The sequence below is a fragment of the Equus przewalskii genome, chromosome X (genome assembly GCF_037783145.1).
Source record: "Equus przewalskii isolate Varuska chromosome X, EquPr2, whole genome shotgun sequence".
Taxonomy (NCBI): Eukaryota; Metazoa; Chordata; class Mammalia; order Perissodactyla; family Equidae; genus Equus; species Equus przewalskii.
In genome coordinates, this window is record NC_091863.1 from 120,777,214 (window position 1) to 120,790,575 (window position 13,362).

Below are 13,362 nucleotides of genomic sequence, written 5' to 3' on the forward strand. Positions count from 1 at the left end.
GACCCAGAACTGGACCTTCCTCAGGCTGAGCTCACGCAGCCGCCTGCGGACTTCAGGTCTGTCGGGTCTGTCTCCAGACCAGCCATCCTCCATGCTTTCATTCTGACCGATGTCAAGAAATCTGATTGTTCTTCCCGGTGGAAAACACGCAAACTATGTCAGTGCAGCATGTCAGGGGACAGTGAAAAGGCAAGTCAGTCTGGATGTCCCTTTCCATCTAACACACTGTCACATAACATGGTGGCCTGGGATGCTGGTGAGGGCCCATTGAGTGACTTCTCCTAGGAATTAGAGCCTAGAGGCAGGAGGCCTTGGAGCATGAGCCAGCTGGGAGCAGAATCTCTGATGTCTCAGAGAGCCTCTTTCCTTTATGAAAGTGTAACAAAATAGAGTTTAGACAGAGTATCACAAACTTTCAGAATAAGAATAAGAATAATGCCTAGGGTTGTTGAATGCTTACTCTGTTCTGGATAGTGCTCTAAGTACTTGCATGTGTTATATTGTTTAACTCTCCCATCAACCCTATGATGAGACACTATGATTGTCTGCATTGTGTATCTGAGGAAATTGAAACACAGAGAGGCTAAGTAACTTGCCCAAGGTCACACAGCTGACCCAGTGGCAGAGCTGTGTTCAAGCTTGTTTTTATTTTCAAGAATTATGCCAAATGCAGTCTCCATTCATCAGGCGTCTCTTCGGTCCTGGGGTAGGAGCAGTGGGAGGAGCAGGGACTGGGAGTGCAAAGCAGCTCTCAGGCTCCTGTGTACTTTCCCATGAAGAGATAAGACAGCCCCAAAGGTTCGAGAACAGATGGAGAGTGGATGGAAAATAGACTTTTGGTGGCGAACATGATGCAGTCTATACAGAAGCTGAAATATAATGATGTACACCTGAAATTTATATAATGTTATAAACCATTGCAGCACCATCCCCCCCAAAAAAAGAACAAATGGAGAATGTTCTGCTTGTATTCAAACCAAAGGACATTTTTACTCTTATCGGGGTTGCACCAAATTCTCATTTTGCCACTTTTCACATATTAGAGTGTCAAACAACAGACTAATGTGGCTTCAGCAACCGATCTGGTAACATCAGAGGAGCATTGGCCAAAGAAGGTTGGAATGTTTACTACAGCCACTGGCTGTCCAGCACTCCCTGGGGCAGAGGGGAGGTGTGAGCTGGCACTAAGAGGCCCTCTGCTCATCTATCTTGGGCTAGGGGCTGCCTGGGGCTAAAAGAGAACCCAAAAGGTTCATAGCAGCATTACTCATAATAGCCGAAAAGTGGAAACAACCCAAAGGTTCATTGATGGAGGAACGGATAAACAAAATGTGGTCCATCCATACAATGGGATACTACATGGCCATAAAAAGAAATTAAATATTAATACATGCTATGACATGGATGAACATGCAAGACCCTATACTAAGTGAAAGAAGCCAGGCACAAAAGGTCATGATTCCAATTATATGGAATGTCCAGAATGGGAAAATCCATGGAGACACAAATCAGATTAGTGGTTTCTAGGAGCTGGGGAGTTGGAAGGAATGGGGAGTGACTGCTAATGGGTACAGGGTTTCTTTTTTGGGGTGATGAGAATGTTCTGAAACTAGATAATGGTGATCGTTGTATAACTCCATGAGTGTACAAAAAAACACTGAATTGTATTCTTTAAAAGGGTGAAAATGGTATGTGAATACATCTCAAGAAAAACAATCAAACAAAAAAACCCAGAACTACAACAAAAAGGAGAACACAGAATCTACTCTATCAAGTATCAGAGCAAAACATTGTCTTATGAAGCTGGGCTGTGGGAGAAAGGCCCTGGGCCGAGAGAACCTTGGGCCTGTGTTTAAGTCTGGGCTCCTCCACTAGCCTTGGAATGACCTTGGGCATGTCCTTTCACCTCTCTGTGCCTCAGTTTCCCCATCTGTTAAATGGCATTTTTGCGAGCAAATGTATCCTTGATGGGATTTTGAAAACTCTAAAAAGCTTATTTAAAATTACAATGCACTACTTATAGGCAAGGAATTATTGTAGTACTTGAGGATTGAACAGGTTGCTTAGAAAGTATGGTGAAATGTGACCTCCACAATTGCCGCCATAATCAGAGCTCTGAAGATGCATCACTCTCCTTGTGTAGGCAGAAAAATCACCTGTTTCTGAGCAGAAACTACTTGCTTGCTCTCTCTTACCTTTAAAAAGACTGCCAAGTTGCCAGCTGCCACCCTGGTTGCCAGACCCACCCTGATCTTCAGTTCTTCCAAAGATGAGAAATGCAGAGGCCAAGATGAAAGAAATGATTTTGAATCAGCAAGAAAAGGGAAAAAAATCTTTGAGTATCTACCTTCTATACAGAATACCCCTGGCACCACTTCTGCCTGGGATGCCCCAAGCTCTCACTGCTGGGAGCCCTTTGGGAGACTGGGTAGTCTCTCTCCCCTCGTAAGTGACCTAGGGGACAGGACCACATGGGGACCTGGCTGGGTTCTAGGACCGCAAACCCTCTATACAATTCCCGGTCCGCTACCCATTGCTCTATTGTCCTTCCCAATCTGCATGTAGGTTTCCAGGGGTCTCCTGGGATCCCCAGGGAATGTCCTAGGTCTCCCCTAGTTTGACTCCATACCTTGACAACTTTAAAATCCCAGATAAAGTGTTTCTCTCCACCCTCAGTTATTAGGGCTTCCTAGTAGGCCTTTTAGAAAGGTAATTAAAAATTCTTTGGGAGCTTAAATAAACCCTATGCACTGCACTCTACCCAATGAAGTGCTCGCCTCTTAACCATTCCAAAGTAATCAACCTAGTGCATGAGTCTTATCCTGACCTTGCAAATCCCGACTGGTTTTCTCCCTCATATGTATCCAGATAACAGATTCAATATCCATTTATTCTCCTTAGGACTGGGACTTTGTTTGGAATCTTTATTAAGATAGTTCATAAAAGTAAGAAAATTAATTTAATCAGATGCAGAATCCCCCTCCCGCCTAGATTATTAAAATACTTGCCTCTCCCACTTGCATAGTATTGAAAAATCCAGGTCCCACTAAGGGGTCAAGCAGTGTCCCGCCAGGGGCAGGGGCCAGGGGATCAGCTCACCCTCTCTCCTGCCCCTCCTTAGTCCCAGGGAAGGCCAGGTCACATCCACAGAGAATCCACCAGCTCTGGGGCCACCTCAGCTCAGAAGTACAGTGCGCTGGAGTATAGCAATGCCTGAAATAACAGTTTGCCAGTTCTCAGGATTATTGGGGGGCGGGGGGCAGGCACGGAAGACTCCAGTGTCTTAAGTCACTAGGATGCTTGTTCAGTTTTTTTCTTGAAATTTTTGTTTATTTGAATTAAAAACCGCTTCTTGCCACAAGTAAAAGGATCCAAACCCTCGGGGAACCAGCGTGAGCAGCCTGATGTGCACGAACTGCTCCACAGCGTGGACGGGCTTTTGGCTGCTGGCCTCTCTTCGGGGCTCACCGTTGCCTCGGGAGGATGGCCGGTTCCTGGTCTGGGTTTATGGATAAATCCTGGCGAAGTCCAGACCTGAGAGCGCGCGGCCCGGGTTTCCAGCCAGCGAGGAGCAGTGAGATAATGAACGTGAAAAGGCTTCAGGCGGGAGATTGTTACCGGTGGGAACTCCCTTCTCAGCAGCGAGCGCGCAGGAGGCGGGTGGGGGTCACCTTCAAACAAGGGGACGCATTCCTACTTTGTGCTTTTCAGAAAGTGCGAGCAATCTTGATTTTCAGCCGTGTCTGCCTTTCCGTTAAAGGTCCCTGAATGTTGAAGTCCCTCGTGGAACCCGCCCCCAGCCCCCACCGCTGTGCCCACCCCTCTCCGCGGGGCAGGAGGGCCGTTGTGTCCAGACGGTGGCGCTCCCGAATAGTGCAACCCCCTCTCCCCCATCGCAGCAAGAAGGTTAGTCTGGGACAAGTTTCAAGGTGTTTTCTGAAATTTTCTGCGAGGTTTCTTAACAAGAGCCATAACTTTTAGTAGCAGGCAAAAATCCACTCCCGTGACCAAAGGTCTTGAGGGAGTGAGTATCAGAATCGCGCCCCTTTAGTTTAGCCTGAACCATTCGGATTTCCCGTGGCCCGCGCGCTGCAAGAGCCTGGGCGCACGACAGGGAACCTTGACGCCTGGGGAGGGGCACCCGCGGGGCTAGGGGCGGCCCAACCCCCACGAGGTCGAAATGAGACCCCCGGCAGAGGATGGCAAGGGAGAAGGACCGAGATGAGTTGTGCTTGGTGCCCGGGGCGCTGGTCTGCGGGCGGTTTCTTGGCTGCGCCTCCCAGCACCTCCAAGCCCATCCCGCTGCTGCGGCGCAGCTCTCTGAGCCTGCCTGAGCGCCCCACTCCACTCTGTAGAGCGTGCGGAGCACCTCAAGAAGGGGCAAGAGCTGGAGCCACTCGCCCCGGTTTCTTTGAAGAGCGGCGGCCCAAGAGAAAGGCTTTCTTGCCGGTCTTACTTTTTCCCTAAGCAGGCCTCGAGTTCCCGCAGCCAGGGTACCCGGCAGCAGGGAAGGGGATAAGCTCTCGCTATCTCGGCCCCAAAGTTGGGGACGACGGGCCATCAGCTACCTCCCCTCGCTCCCAGAATGCAGACTCGCTCCCTGCTCCCAGAGCCGGACGCAGGGGACATCTCCTTATGGAGAGCACAAGTCCCGACTGGACTGAAGGGCCACTCGCAGCTGCGGCTAAGGGAGCCAACCGGCTCCTGACAGGCACCGGAGCGGGGATAAGTTCCTTAGAGACAGGGGCACCCAGCTTTGGGATGGAAGCCCCCGGCGGCTCGGCCCTGCTCCCCGTGGGCTGCAGAAGGCTCTGAATAGTCAAATAGCCTCTGAGAGGGCCAGGAGTGGGATGAACCTCTAAAGGGGACTGCAGGGGCGCATATGTATGGTTCAGGGGGCCACTGGCCGCCCCTTACACTCTATTGGGGGTTTCAGACTGACTTGGGTTGGCACTGAACCCCAAGAGGGACCCCCTACCCCTGCTCTGCATTCTACATCTTTTTCCCAGGTGTTTGCGTTCCAGGAGGCAGAGAAAAGAACTTGCTAGAAATGGATGCACAGTGGCTGGTTGTGGGGGTGTAGAAGTGGACTCCAGAGCTTGTCACGAGGCAAGGTACCTGGGGGATAGTGGTGGAGGCGGCTACAGGGGAAGTACATACAAGGCAGTCAGAAGCAAGACTACACCTCGAAGTGGATTTGTCCAGAAGAGTTGGTGATCAAAGCGGGGGTGGTCAGGGAGCCCTGATTGGTCGGGGGGAGGGACTTGGGGTGGGGCTAGAGGCCTCTTGAGGCTTTAAAAGCTCATCGGAGAGAGGCGGGATGCTGTCATTTGCTCTCTGATTCTCGGAAGGGAGGCAGCTGTCCCGGAAGCTCCTGGCAGCAGAGCAGGTGTTCGCTGTCCGGACCTGGCTGGGGGACCTGGCTGGGAGATCCGGCAGCAACATGAGTCCTACCCTGGCTGTTCCCACCCCATATGGCTGTATTGGCTGTAAGCTGCCGCAGCCAGACTACCCACCGGCTGTAATTACCTTTATGTTCTGTTCAATGGTTATCATCATCGTCGTAGACCTGATCGGCAACTCCATGGTCATTTTGGCTGTGACGAAGAACAAGAAGCTCCGAAATTCCGGTAAGCCACCCTTCCTTCTCCCTACCCAGCGTACAGCCACTTGCAACCCCTAGGGTGTTAGTTTGGATGCCCAGAATAGGGAACCTGTGGACAGTGCCCTCACACTGAACGTCCCTGCCTCCCAAGTCCCCGCAAACGTGGGCAGTGATGTTCTGCCGGGGCCCCATAAACTTAGAGCTTCTCCAGGCTGAGGGAGCTCAGAGAATTAGCTTTGGGCGTCCAAGTGCAAAGCCCCAGTTCCCGCGGTGTGCGGCAGACCGCCGAGCCCTGGCCCGTCGGGGACCTGATGCAGAGGGAGCCGGCACCGGAGCGGAGAGTCCGGCAGCCGCCCGGGGACAGCACGCGGAGCCGGACGCCACAGAGGTGGCCGCGCCGAGGCAGCACGGGCCGAATTGACGCGGAGGGAGCGGCAGGGTTGGAGCCGCTCCGGGAAAGTTAAGTTCGCGGTGGCTGCGGCGGCGCTTACCGGAGCGCAGCGCAGCGGCCGCGCCCAAGCCGGGCTGAGCCCCGCCTCGCCGTGGCCCCTGGGGCTCGAGGGCGGCTCCCGGGCAGCTCCCGGGCGGCGGAACGCAGACCCCCGCGCCTGAGTTTGGAGCAGGGCGGTCTGAGTGCGCCGGAGCCGAGCTCCGTCCGCCCGTCCCAGGGCGCACGGCAGAGAGAGGAGAGCGGCGGGCTGGGCGCAGCAGGCGGCGGCAGCGACGGCGGCGGCAGCGGAGATCCCGAAGTCCGTAAGCGGGGTCCTGGGGGTCTCAGGGCGGGCCGGAGGAGAGGTTTGAGAGCCTGGCATCTCAGGGTGGGTGGATAGAAGACTGCAGAACCGGGTGAGGCCGGCGGAAGGGCTGCAGGGGAACTCAGCGGGGGGCGGTGGGGGCCGCAGAGAGACTGCAGACCGCGGGGATCTGGGCTGAGGTGGGGTCCTCGCTGCCGGCCAATGCCAAGAGGAGGGGGCCGGCTGCGAGTGGGGCTGGGGGGAAGCGCGGGAGGATGTAGGGCGCTGCGACCTGCGCCGGGCCCGGGGCGGCAGGCACTGCAAAGCGGCGAGCCCAGTTTGTAGGTTGGGCGGGAGAGGACTCTGGAAGGGAGGCTGAGCAGCGAAGGGGCCCAAAGGCAACGCTCAGGCAGTGGGAGGGAGGGGGCGGCGCCCAGGGTGTCTCGGGCTGCCTGGTCCGAGGGACAGAGGAGGGAGAGGGGCGGCGTCTGAGGGTGTCGGGTACCCATAGGACCCTGACGGGCGGGCTGGCAGGGCGCGGGGAAGAGGAGCTGGCCAGTCTCTGGGGGATTACTTTGCTGGGTCGAGGAATCACAAACACAACACAAGTTTCAGAATGCACTGACGGGCACGCAGGCATTAAAAGTTTTATACTAAACTCTGGTGGGTGTGTCTGATTTCTCCCTGATCCCCTGGAGGCGTGGGGCCGCGCACTTCGACCTCATCTACACTCCAGCAGTGCAGTCCCAAAGTGCCGAACCCTGGAGCCCCGGGGGCGGGGGTACGGGGGGGGGGGCGGGGAGGAGGCACCTGTGAAGCCCGTTTTCTTTTCTTTACTTACCTTCCTCCTTCCCGCTTTTCTTCTCCGAATTTATTACTTTGAGGGAAAACCCTAGAAAGAACCTCTTGGGTAGAAAGCGCTGTGGCCGCGCCTTGGCCCCGCCGGGGGAAGGAGGCAGAAGGAGCTATTCCTTTGCCCTTAATTTTAAAAAGCGCTCATTTTCTCCTAGTCCAAGTTGAAGTGTAATATTGTGCCAAATTAGCAACGAGGTGTTTCCAAAGAAAGAGGGCTCTGCGCCTGCACTTGGCCTCTACCTTCTTTTTTTTGAAAGGTTTTTACAAAAACGTTCCTACCGCTGCCCTACAAAACAGGAGTGGGGACAGAGTCCCCCTTCACTTTCCTGTTGAGCCCGCAGGCTCCAGTAAAGCTCAGCGCCGGGTCCCGGAGCCCTTGTGCAGGGCGGCGAATGTGCCGGTGTGCGGTTCTGCGCGTGGACCGGCATGAGCAGGCACTTGTGCCAATCCTTGCAGGCATTTTCCTGATTTTTTTCCCTCTGCTTACTATTTCTTTGGTTTCAGACTAAACTATACAGGGTCTGCGTCCCGCCTTCCCTGGCCCCCACGTCCCCTCACTTTTTACTCTTAGGTTACCTGGGAAATGGTAAGTATTTCTCGGGCTAGGTCTTAAATTATTTTCAGATCCCGTTGGGAAAGACTGCTTAAGACAACCACGGCCTCTAATGCCCTGTCTCAGACGCTTCTGTGGACCTGTTTGCCGTATAAATGCAATGCTAGGTTAGAGAAGGCAGAGGGCTAATTTATTTTTCCGCGGTGGGGAGTTTGAGGCTTCCTGACATTCCTCTAGTCTCTCCCCTCCCCCACCCCCTCCCCCTCTAACCTACTCCCTAAGGACAGCTTCATCTAGCGCACCTCTGCTCCCTCTCCCTTCTCTCCCCATCCCCACTATAGGGAAAAATTTTGCGTTTTGTTTTTGTCTAAAACGGTGGCACCGCGTGGGTCCATGTGTGAGTGTGAAGCGCCTCTCAAGGGCCTGTTGTGCTTACTGCTCTCTGATGTAAGTTCACGGTCTTTCCCAAAGCAGAGATGACGTTGTTTGAAGGGAAAAAAGGTGGACAACGAATATGTCCCCCAAACCTGGCTGTGCATCAGAATCACCTGGGACATGCTTGTAAATAAAAATAAAAACACAGCTGTATTTCTTTAAAGGAATTCTAGAATTCTAACTTGTCACGACTCTAGCTGGCTTTTTCCTCCAGCTTAAATGTGTAGATTTCCAAAATTAACCATTTATTCTTCTCTGTCTTTCCCCCTCTCCCTCCTCCGATCTCTTTTTCAGGCAACATCTTTGTGGTTAGCCTCTCTGTGGCCGATATGCTGGTGGCCTTCTACCCCTACCCACTGATACTGCACGCCATGGCCATTGGGGGCTGGGATCTGAGCCAGTTCCAGTGCCAGATGGTTGGATTCATCACAGGGCTGAGTGTGGTCGGCTCTATCTTCAATATTGTGGCAATTGCCATCAACCGTTACTGCTACATCTGTCACAGCCTGCAGTATGAGCGGGTCTTCAGTGTGCGCAATACCTGCATTTACCTGGTAGTCACCTGGATCATGACCATCCTGGCTGTCCTGCCCAACATGTACATTGGCACCATCGAGTATGATCCTCGCACCTACACCTGCATCTTCAACTATCTGAACAACCCTGTCTTTGCTGTGACCATCGTCTGCATCCACTTCGTCCTTCCTCTGCTCATAGTGGGTTTCTGCTACGTGAGAATCTGGACCAAAGTGCTGGCAGCCCGTCACCTGGCTGGGCAGAATCCTGACAATGAGCTTGCTGAGGTTCGCAATTTTCTAACCATGTTTGTCATCTTCCTCCTCTTTGCAGTGTGCTGGTGCCCTATCAACGTGCTCACTGTCTTGGTGGCTGTCAGTCCGAAGGAGATGGCAGGCAAGATCCCCAGCTGGCTTTATCTCGCAGCCTACTTCACAGCCTACTTCAACAGCTGCCTCAACGCTGTGATCTATGGGCTCCTCAATGAGAATTTCCGAAGAGAATACTGGACCACCTTCCATGCTATGCGGCACCCTATCCAGTTCATCTCTGGCCTCATCACTGATGTTCGTGAGACTCGGGAGGCCCATGCCCTGGCCCGTGCCCGTGCCCATGCCCGTGACCAAGCCCGAGAACAAGCCCATGAACAAGACCGTGTCCATGCGAGTCCTGCTGTGGAGGAAATTCCAATGAATGTCCGGAATGTTCCACTACCTGGTCATGCTGCAGCTGCGTCTGACTATCCTAAGTCATCCTCTGGCCACTCCAGGTCTGCCTCTGCCCACTGCAAATCTGCCTCTGGCCACCATAAGTCAGTCTTTAGCCACTCCAAGCCTGCCTCTGGCCACCCCAAGCCTGCCTCTGGCCACCCCAAGCCTGCCTCTGGTCACTCCAAGTCTGCCACTGTCAACCCTAAGTCTGCCTCTGTCTACTTCAAGGCTGACTCTGTCCATTTCAAGCCTGCCTCTGTCCATTTCAAGGCTGACTCTGCCCATTTCCAGCCTGTCTCCAACCACCCTAAGCCTGTCACTGGCCACCACATCCCTGCTGGCAGCCACTCCAAGACTGCCTTCAGCCCTGCCACCAGCTGCTCTAAACCCACCACTGGCCACACTAAACTTGCTACCAGCCAGCCTGAGCCCACCACTGCTGACTATCCTGAGCCTGCTGCCACCAGCCACTCCAAGCCTGCCATCACCAGCCACTCCGAGCCTGCCATCACCAGCCACTCCGAGCCTGCCGCTGCTGGCCACCCTGAACTTTCTGCCTCCTGCCACCCTGAGACCACCGCTGCTGGCCACCTTGAGTGTGACATCACTGACCTCCCTGAGTCTGCCTCCAGCTCTGCCCCTGGGTCCCCAGAGCCTGCCACCAGCCCACTAGAGCTTGCCGCTGCCACTGACCTTCTTGACCCCACTGTGGTCACCACTGCCACCAATGGTTACCGTGGGGCTGGGGTTATTGATGCTGAAGCTGATTCTGATGAAATGGCCTTGTGAGAAATGCTCTTGGGGTGGCCAAGCACTGGCCCACTTTCGAGTTTGTTCGGCATATGTAATCCAAAGTGAGATACCTTACTGCATCTACACACAGACAGACACATGCAGATATTGACTCACAGACACAGTGTAAGCTACATCCACCTTTCAGGTGTACTCCTCCTTTACATAGCATACTGTGAAAAAGTGTGTGTGTGCGCGTGTGTGCTTGCTATTTTAGAAACCAAATTTCCCTAAAGTTTGACATCTGTTGTTCTGAACCTCCCTTTCTTCCTATGGTTGACCTTGAGCCCACAGTAATCCCTGAAATTGTAGACTTTTTGATTTTCTCCTCTCCCGTGTCCCCCTTTCTCCCTCTGCTCATTTCCTCCTCCTGGTACCTGCTTTCTTCTCCCATTCCCCGGGGAGTGGGGGAGCAGTGCATGCGCAGTGGCAAAGGCTTCTGTAAAGTCAATGTGACTGCAGAGCTTTATGTTTCAAGTGTGTAACCCTCTGCTGTACTTTTAATGGCAGTCTGAAAGGCAATTGCAATAAAGTGCAAGTACTTGAAACAGTTTCTTTTCTAAATTCCAGCAACAAAATATTACTCATATCTGAAGAACACAATTTGATAAGCTCTTATTAAAATCAATTTTATGCCTATGAGATCAAATGGCAAAAGGAAAGATATGGCCACACTAAATTATTTCTATTTTGTGAACAAACATTGGTGCTGGTTTTTATAGTCAAACATGAATGCAAATGGTGAGATGTTTTTACCTTATTTGTAGTCACTTACCTCTTTTAGTGTTTGCCAAGATTTTCTTTCATTTAGTTCCAGAGAAACAAATCCATTCATAAACTAGTTTCTTCTAAAATCCAAATTTATTGTTGCTAGGATCAATTATAGACATTTTTTAATATTACAATTCATAACTACTCTTTACCTCAGAGATTTTTTTAAACAGCCTGATGCTTTTACACAATCAGTTTTTACATCTTTCTTTTTCATTCAGAAGGGAATTCGAGGTAATAACTGGTAGGCAGAAGTGAACGAAGCACTGCCGTGGAGGGTGTAAATGAGTTTTGCTCCAAAAGCCTTTCTCTCCTGCCTTGTTCCTCTGGGTCTCCCAGCGGGGGAGGGAGGCTGGGAGGAAGAGATGCCAACAGCAGCCAATCCCACCAGCCGTGACTGAGGTTCAGTGATCCACAATGTTAAGTCGTAGACGTCTTATATCAGCACACTTGACAGCCCAGGAAATGATTTTTCTCCAGAATTCAATGAAAAGTTCTCGTTTAATAAAAATTTCCATTATTGACTCAAATTGACACTTAAAGCAAAGTTTACTGTGCAAATGCTTGTGAGGATAAGTGGAAATGTATTATTCTGCCTTAATTCGATTCTGTATTTGTGGTAGCAATTAAATAAAAGTGTTTTGTGGCTTTGGTGTGTGATTTATTGACCAATTCACTTCCTCCACCAGACTTACTTGTGGGGAGGGTTGGGGGTGGGTGGAAAAGCATTGACCTGGGGGGGATGAGAAGACTAGGGTGCTTTTCATCCCCACTATGAGCTTACTATCCCCCAGGGCAAGTCACATGACCCCTCTCTCCTTAGTTTCTTTTCTCAGGGAACCCTTGAGGTCAGGGTGGGGTGGGGGCGGAGGAGGCCCAGCTGGGTTTGGTGTGTTCTTCTCACTAGTGCAGTGACACTGGGTGACCACACCTGCCTGCTCTTGGACTTCTGGACCTTGCCTGCTGTGGCCTCTGAAACAGATCCCTTTTTACCCCCATGGAAGGAGTGAAGCCAGACCCCAATAATGTCACAACCACAGAGGCTGCTGGGACCAAGTAACAGAGCTCATAAGCTAGTAGGGGGAGGCACTGGAGTGAGGCAGAAGGACAGGTGACTTCCTCTCTAGCTGGAAGATGGGTGGCAAGACCCCAGCCATTGGGCAAGTCAACTGACCTCAGGAACATAGTTTGCAAAGAATCTCTAATGACAAGGAAATCCCCTAAGTAAACTGCTCTGTAAAAATAAAAGTGGATTCTGGGGCCGGCCCAAGTGGTTGAGTTTGTGCACTCCGCTTCCACGGCCCAGAGTTTCACAGGTTTGGATCCTTGGCGTGGACATGGCACCACTCATCAGGCCATGCTGGGGCGGCATCCCACATAGCACAGCCAGAGGCACTCACGACTAGAATATACAACTATATATATACTAGGGGGCTTTTGGAGGAAGAAAAAGAAGAAGAAGAAAAAAGAAGATTGGCAACAGATGTTAGCTCAGGTGCCAATCTTTAAAAAAAAAAAAAGTAGATTCAAAATAATGTAGAGTAGGAAATCAATTTTGTTAACAAAGTATATACACTTAAAACATGCACATATACACAGACACAGAGTTATACCTATGTAGTTGTTCTATCCAGGTTTAACCAGACTGTGAGTAGAAACTGAGGTCATCTTAACTTTTCATGCCCAAATTACAGTGGTTCGAGCCCCATCAGAGTGACTGCTGGACTTCAGGCTGATTCCGTGGGCAAAATTACTGCCAAGTATTCCTGGCAAACAAAAAGGATGCTTACGCATGTGCTCGCAAACTGGTCTACAGTCAGCACCTCCTCCCGCTGTTGTCCTTGTTCTTCCTCTCTGCCCCTACCGAAGGAGCCTTGCTCAGGGTGAGATGGCAAGTGTTCAGACCCAAGGTGCTGTGCCTCGACGCTCCAAATTGCTATTCTCCGGAGACTCAAGGGGTGCAGGACCCTGAGAGGAGATGAGAGAGGTGAGAAAAATTATTGGCACTTTCTACAACTTTGTTCCACAGTCTGCTCCTAGGTGGCTGAAGCAACACTGCTTATGCCCAGAGTCTCACAAAGTCTCATGAAAGCAGCTACTTCAGCCACTCTGCTCACCTGCAAGCTGCCCTCATCAATCCTGCCCGCCCACCTCCCTCCCCGTAATCCACTCCCCCAGGAAGAAGCGCCAGGTCACCCACAGGGCCGTCTCAGTCTTTACAGAGCGGAGAAATGCTTGTCTCCACCCCTGCTTCCCTTATCCTGTCCCTCTCCACTCCCAAAAGTCCAGAAGCCTCACAAACACATCTCTGATTTACCATGCCCACTGTGAGTGACCAAGGCTAGACGCCGAGTCTCTGCAGTCAGGTTTGGTTAAGGCTCTTTGTAGTTT

The 13,362-nt window shown here is 51.9% G+C and overlaps 1 protein-coding gene across 3 annotated transcripts; it reads left to right on the forward strand.

Annotated features, from left to right (window-relative positions):
- The first annotated feature begins 3,818 nt into the window (after positions 1-3,818).
- On the forward strand, positions 3,819-11,619 carry GPR50 (G protein-coupled receptor 50). Of its 3 annotated transcripts, XM_070604014.1 has the most exons (5): positions 3,819-3,906; positions 5,010-5,114; positions 5,568-5,630; positions 7,819-7,914; positions 8,477-11,619. In XM_070604014.1, exons 3-5 carry the CDS (start codon positions 5,585-5,587, stop codon positions 10,195-10,197), a joined length of 1,863 nt encoding a protein of 620 aa, XP_070460115.1. In that variant the 5' UTR covers positions 3,819-3,906; positions 5,010-5,114; positions 5,568-5,584; the 3' UTR covers positions 10,198-11,619. The 3 variants fall into 3 exon arrangements, with proteins under 3 accessions (XP_070460115.1, XP_070460113.1, XP_070460114.1); XM_070604012.1 differs by lacking the exons at positions 3,819-3,906; positions 5,010-5,114 and having other exon boundaries at positions 5,335-5,630; XM_070604013.1 differs by lacking the exons at positions 3,819-3,906; positions 5,010-5,114; positions 7,819-7,914 and having other exon boundaries at positions 5,335-5,630.
- Positions 11,620-13,362: the final 1,743 nt, after the last annotated feature.

Excerpts from the sequence above, each read along its gene's own strand:
- GPR50 (XM_070604012.1), top strand. The coding sequence starts at position 5,444 with ATGAGTCCTACCCTGGCTGTTCCCACCCCATATGGCTGTATTGGCTGT. Across the intron at positions 5,631-7,818 it reads CAAGAAGCTCCGAAATTCCG|ATCCCGTTGGGAAAGACTGC; the intron begins GTAAGCCACCCT and ends AATTATTTTCAG. Across the intron at positions 7,915-8,476 it reads CCGTATAAATGCAATGCTAG|GCAACATCTTTGTGGTTAGC; the intron begins GTTAGAGAAGGC and ends TCTCTTTTTCAG.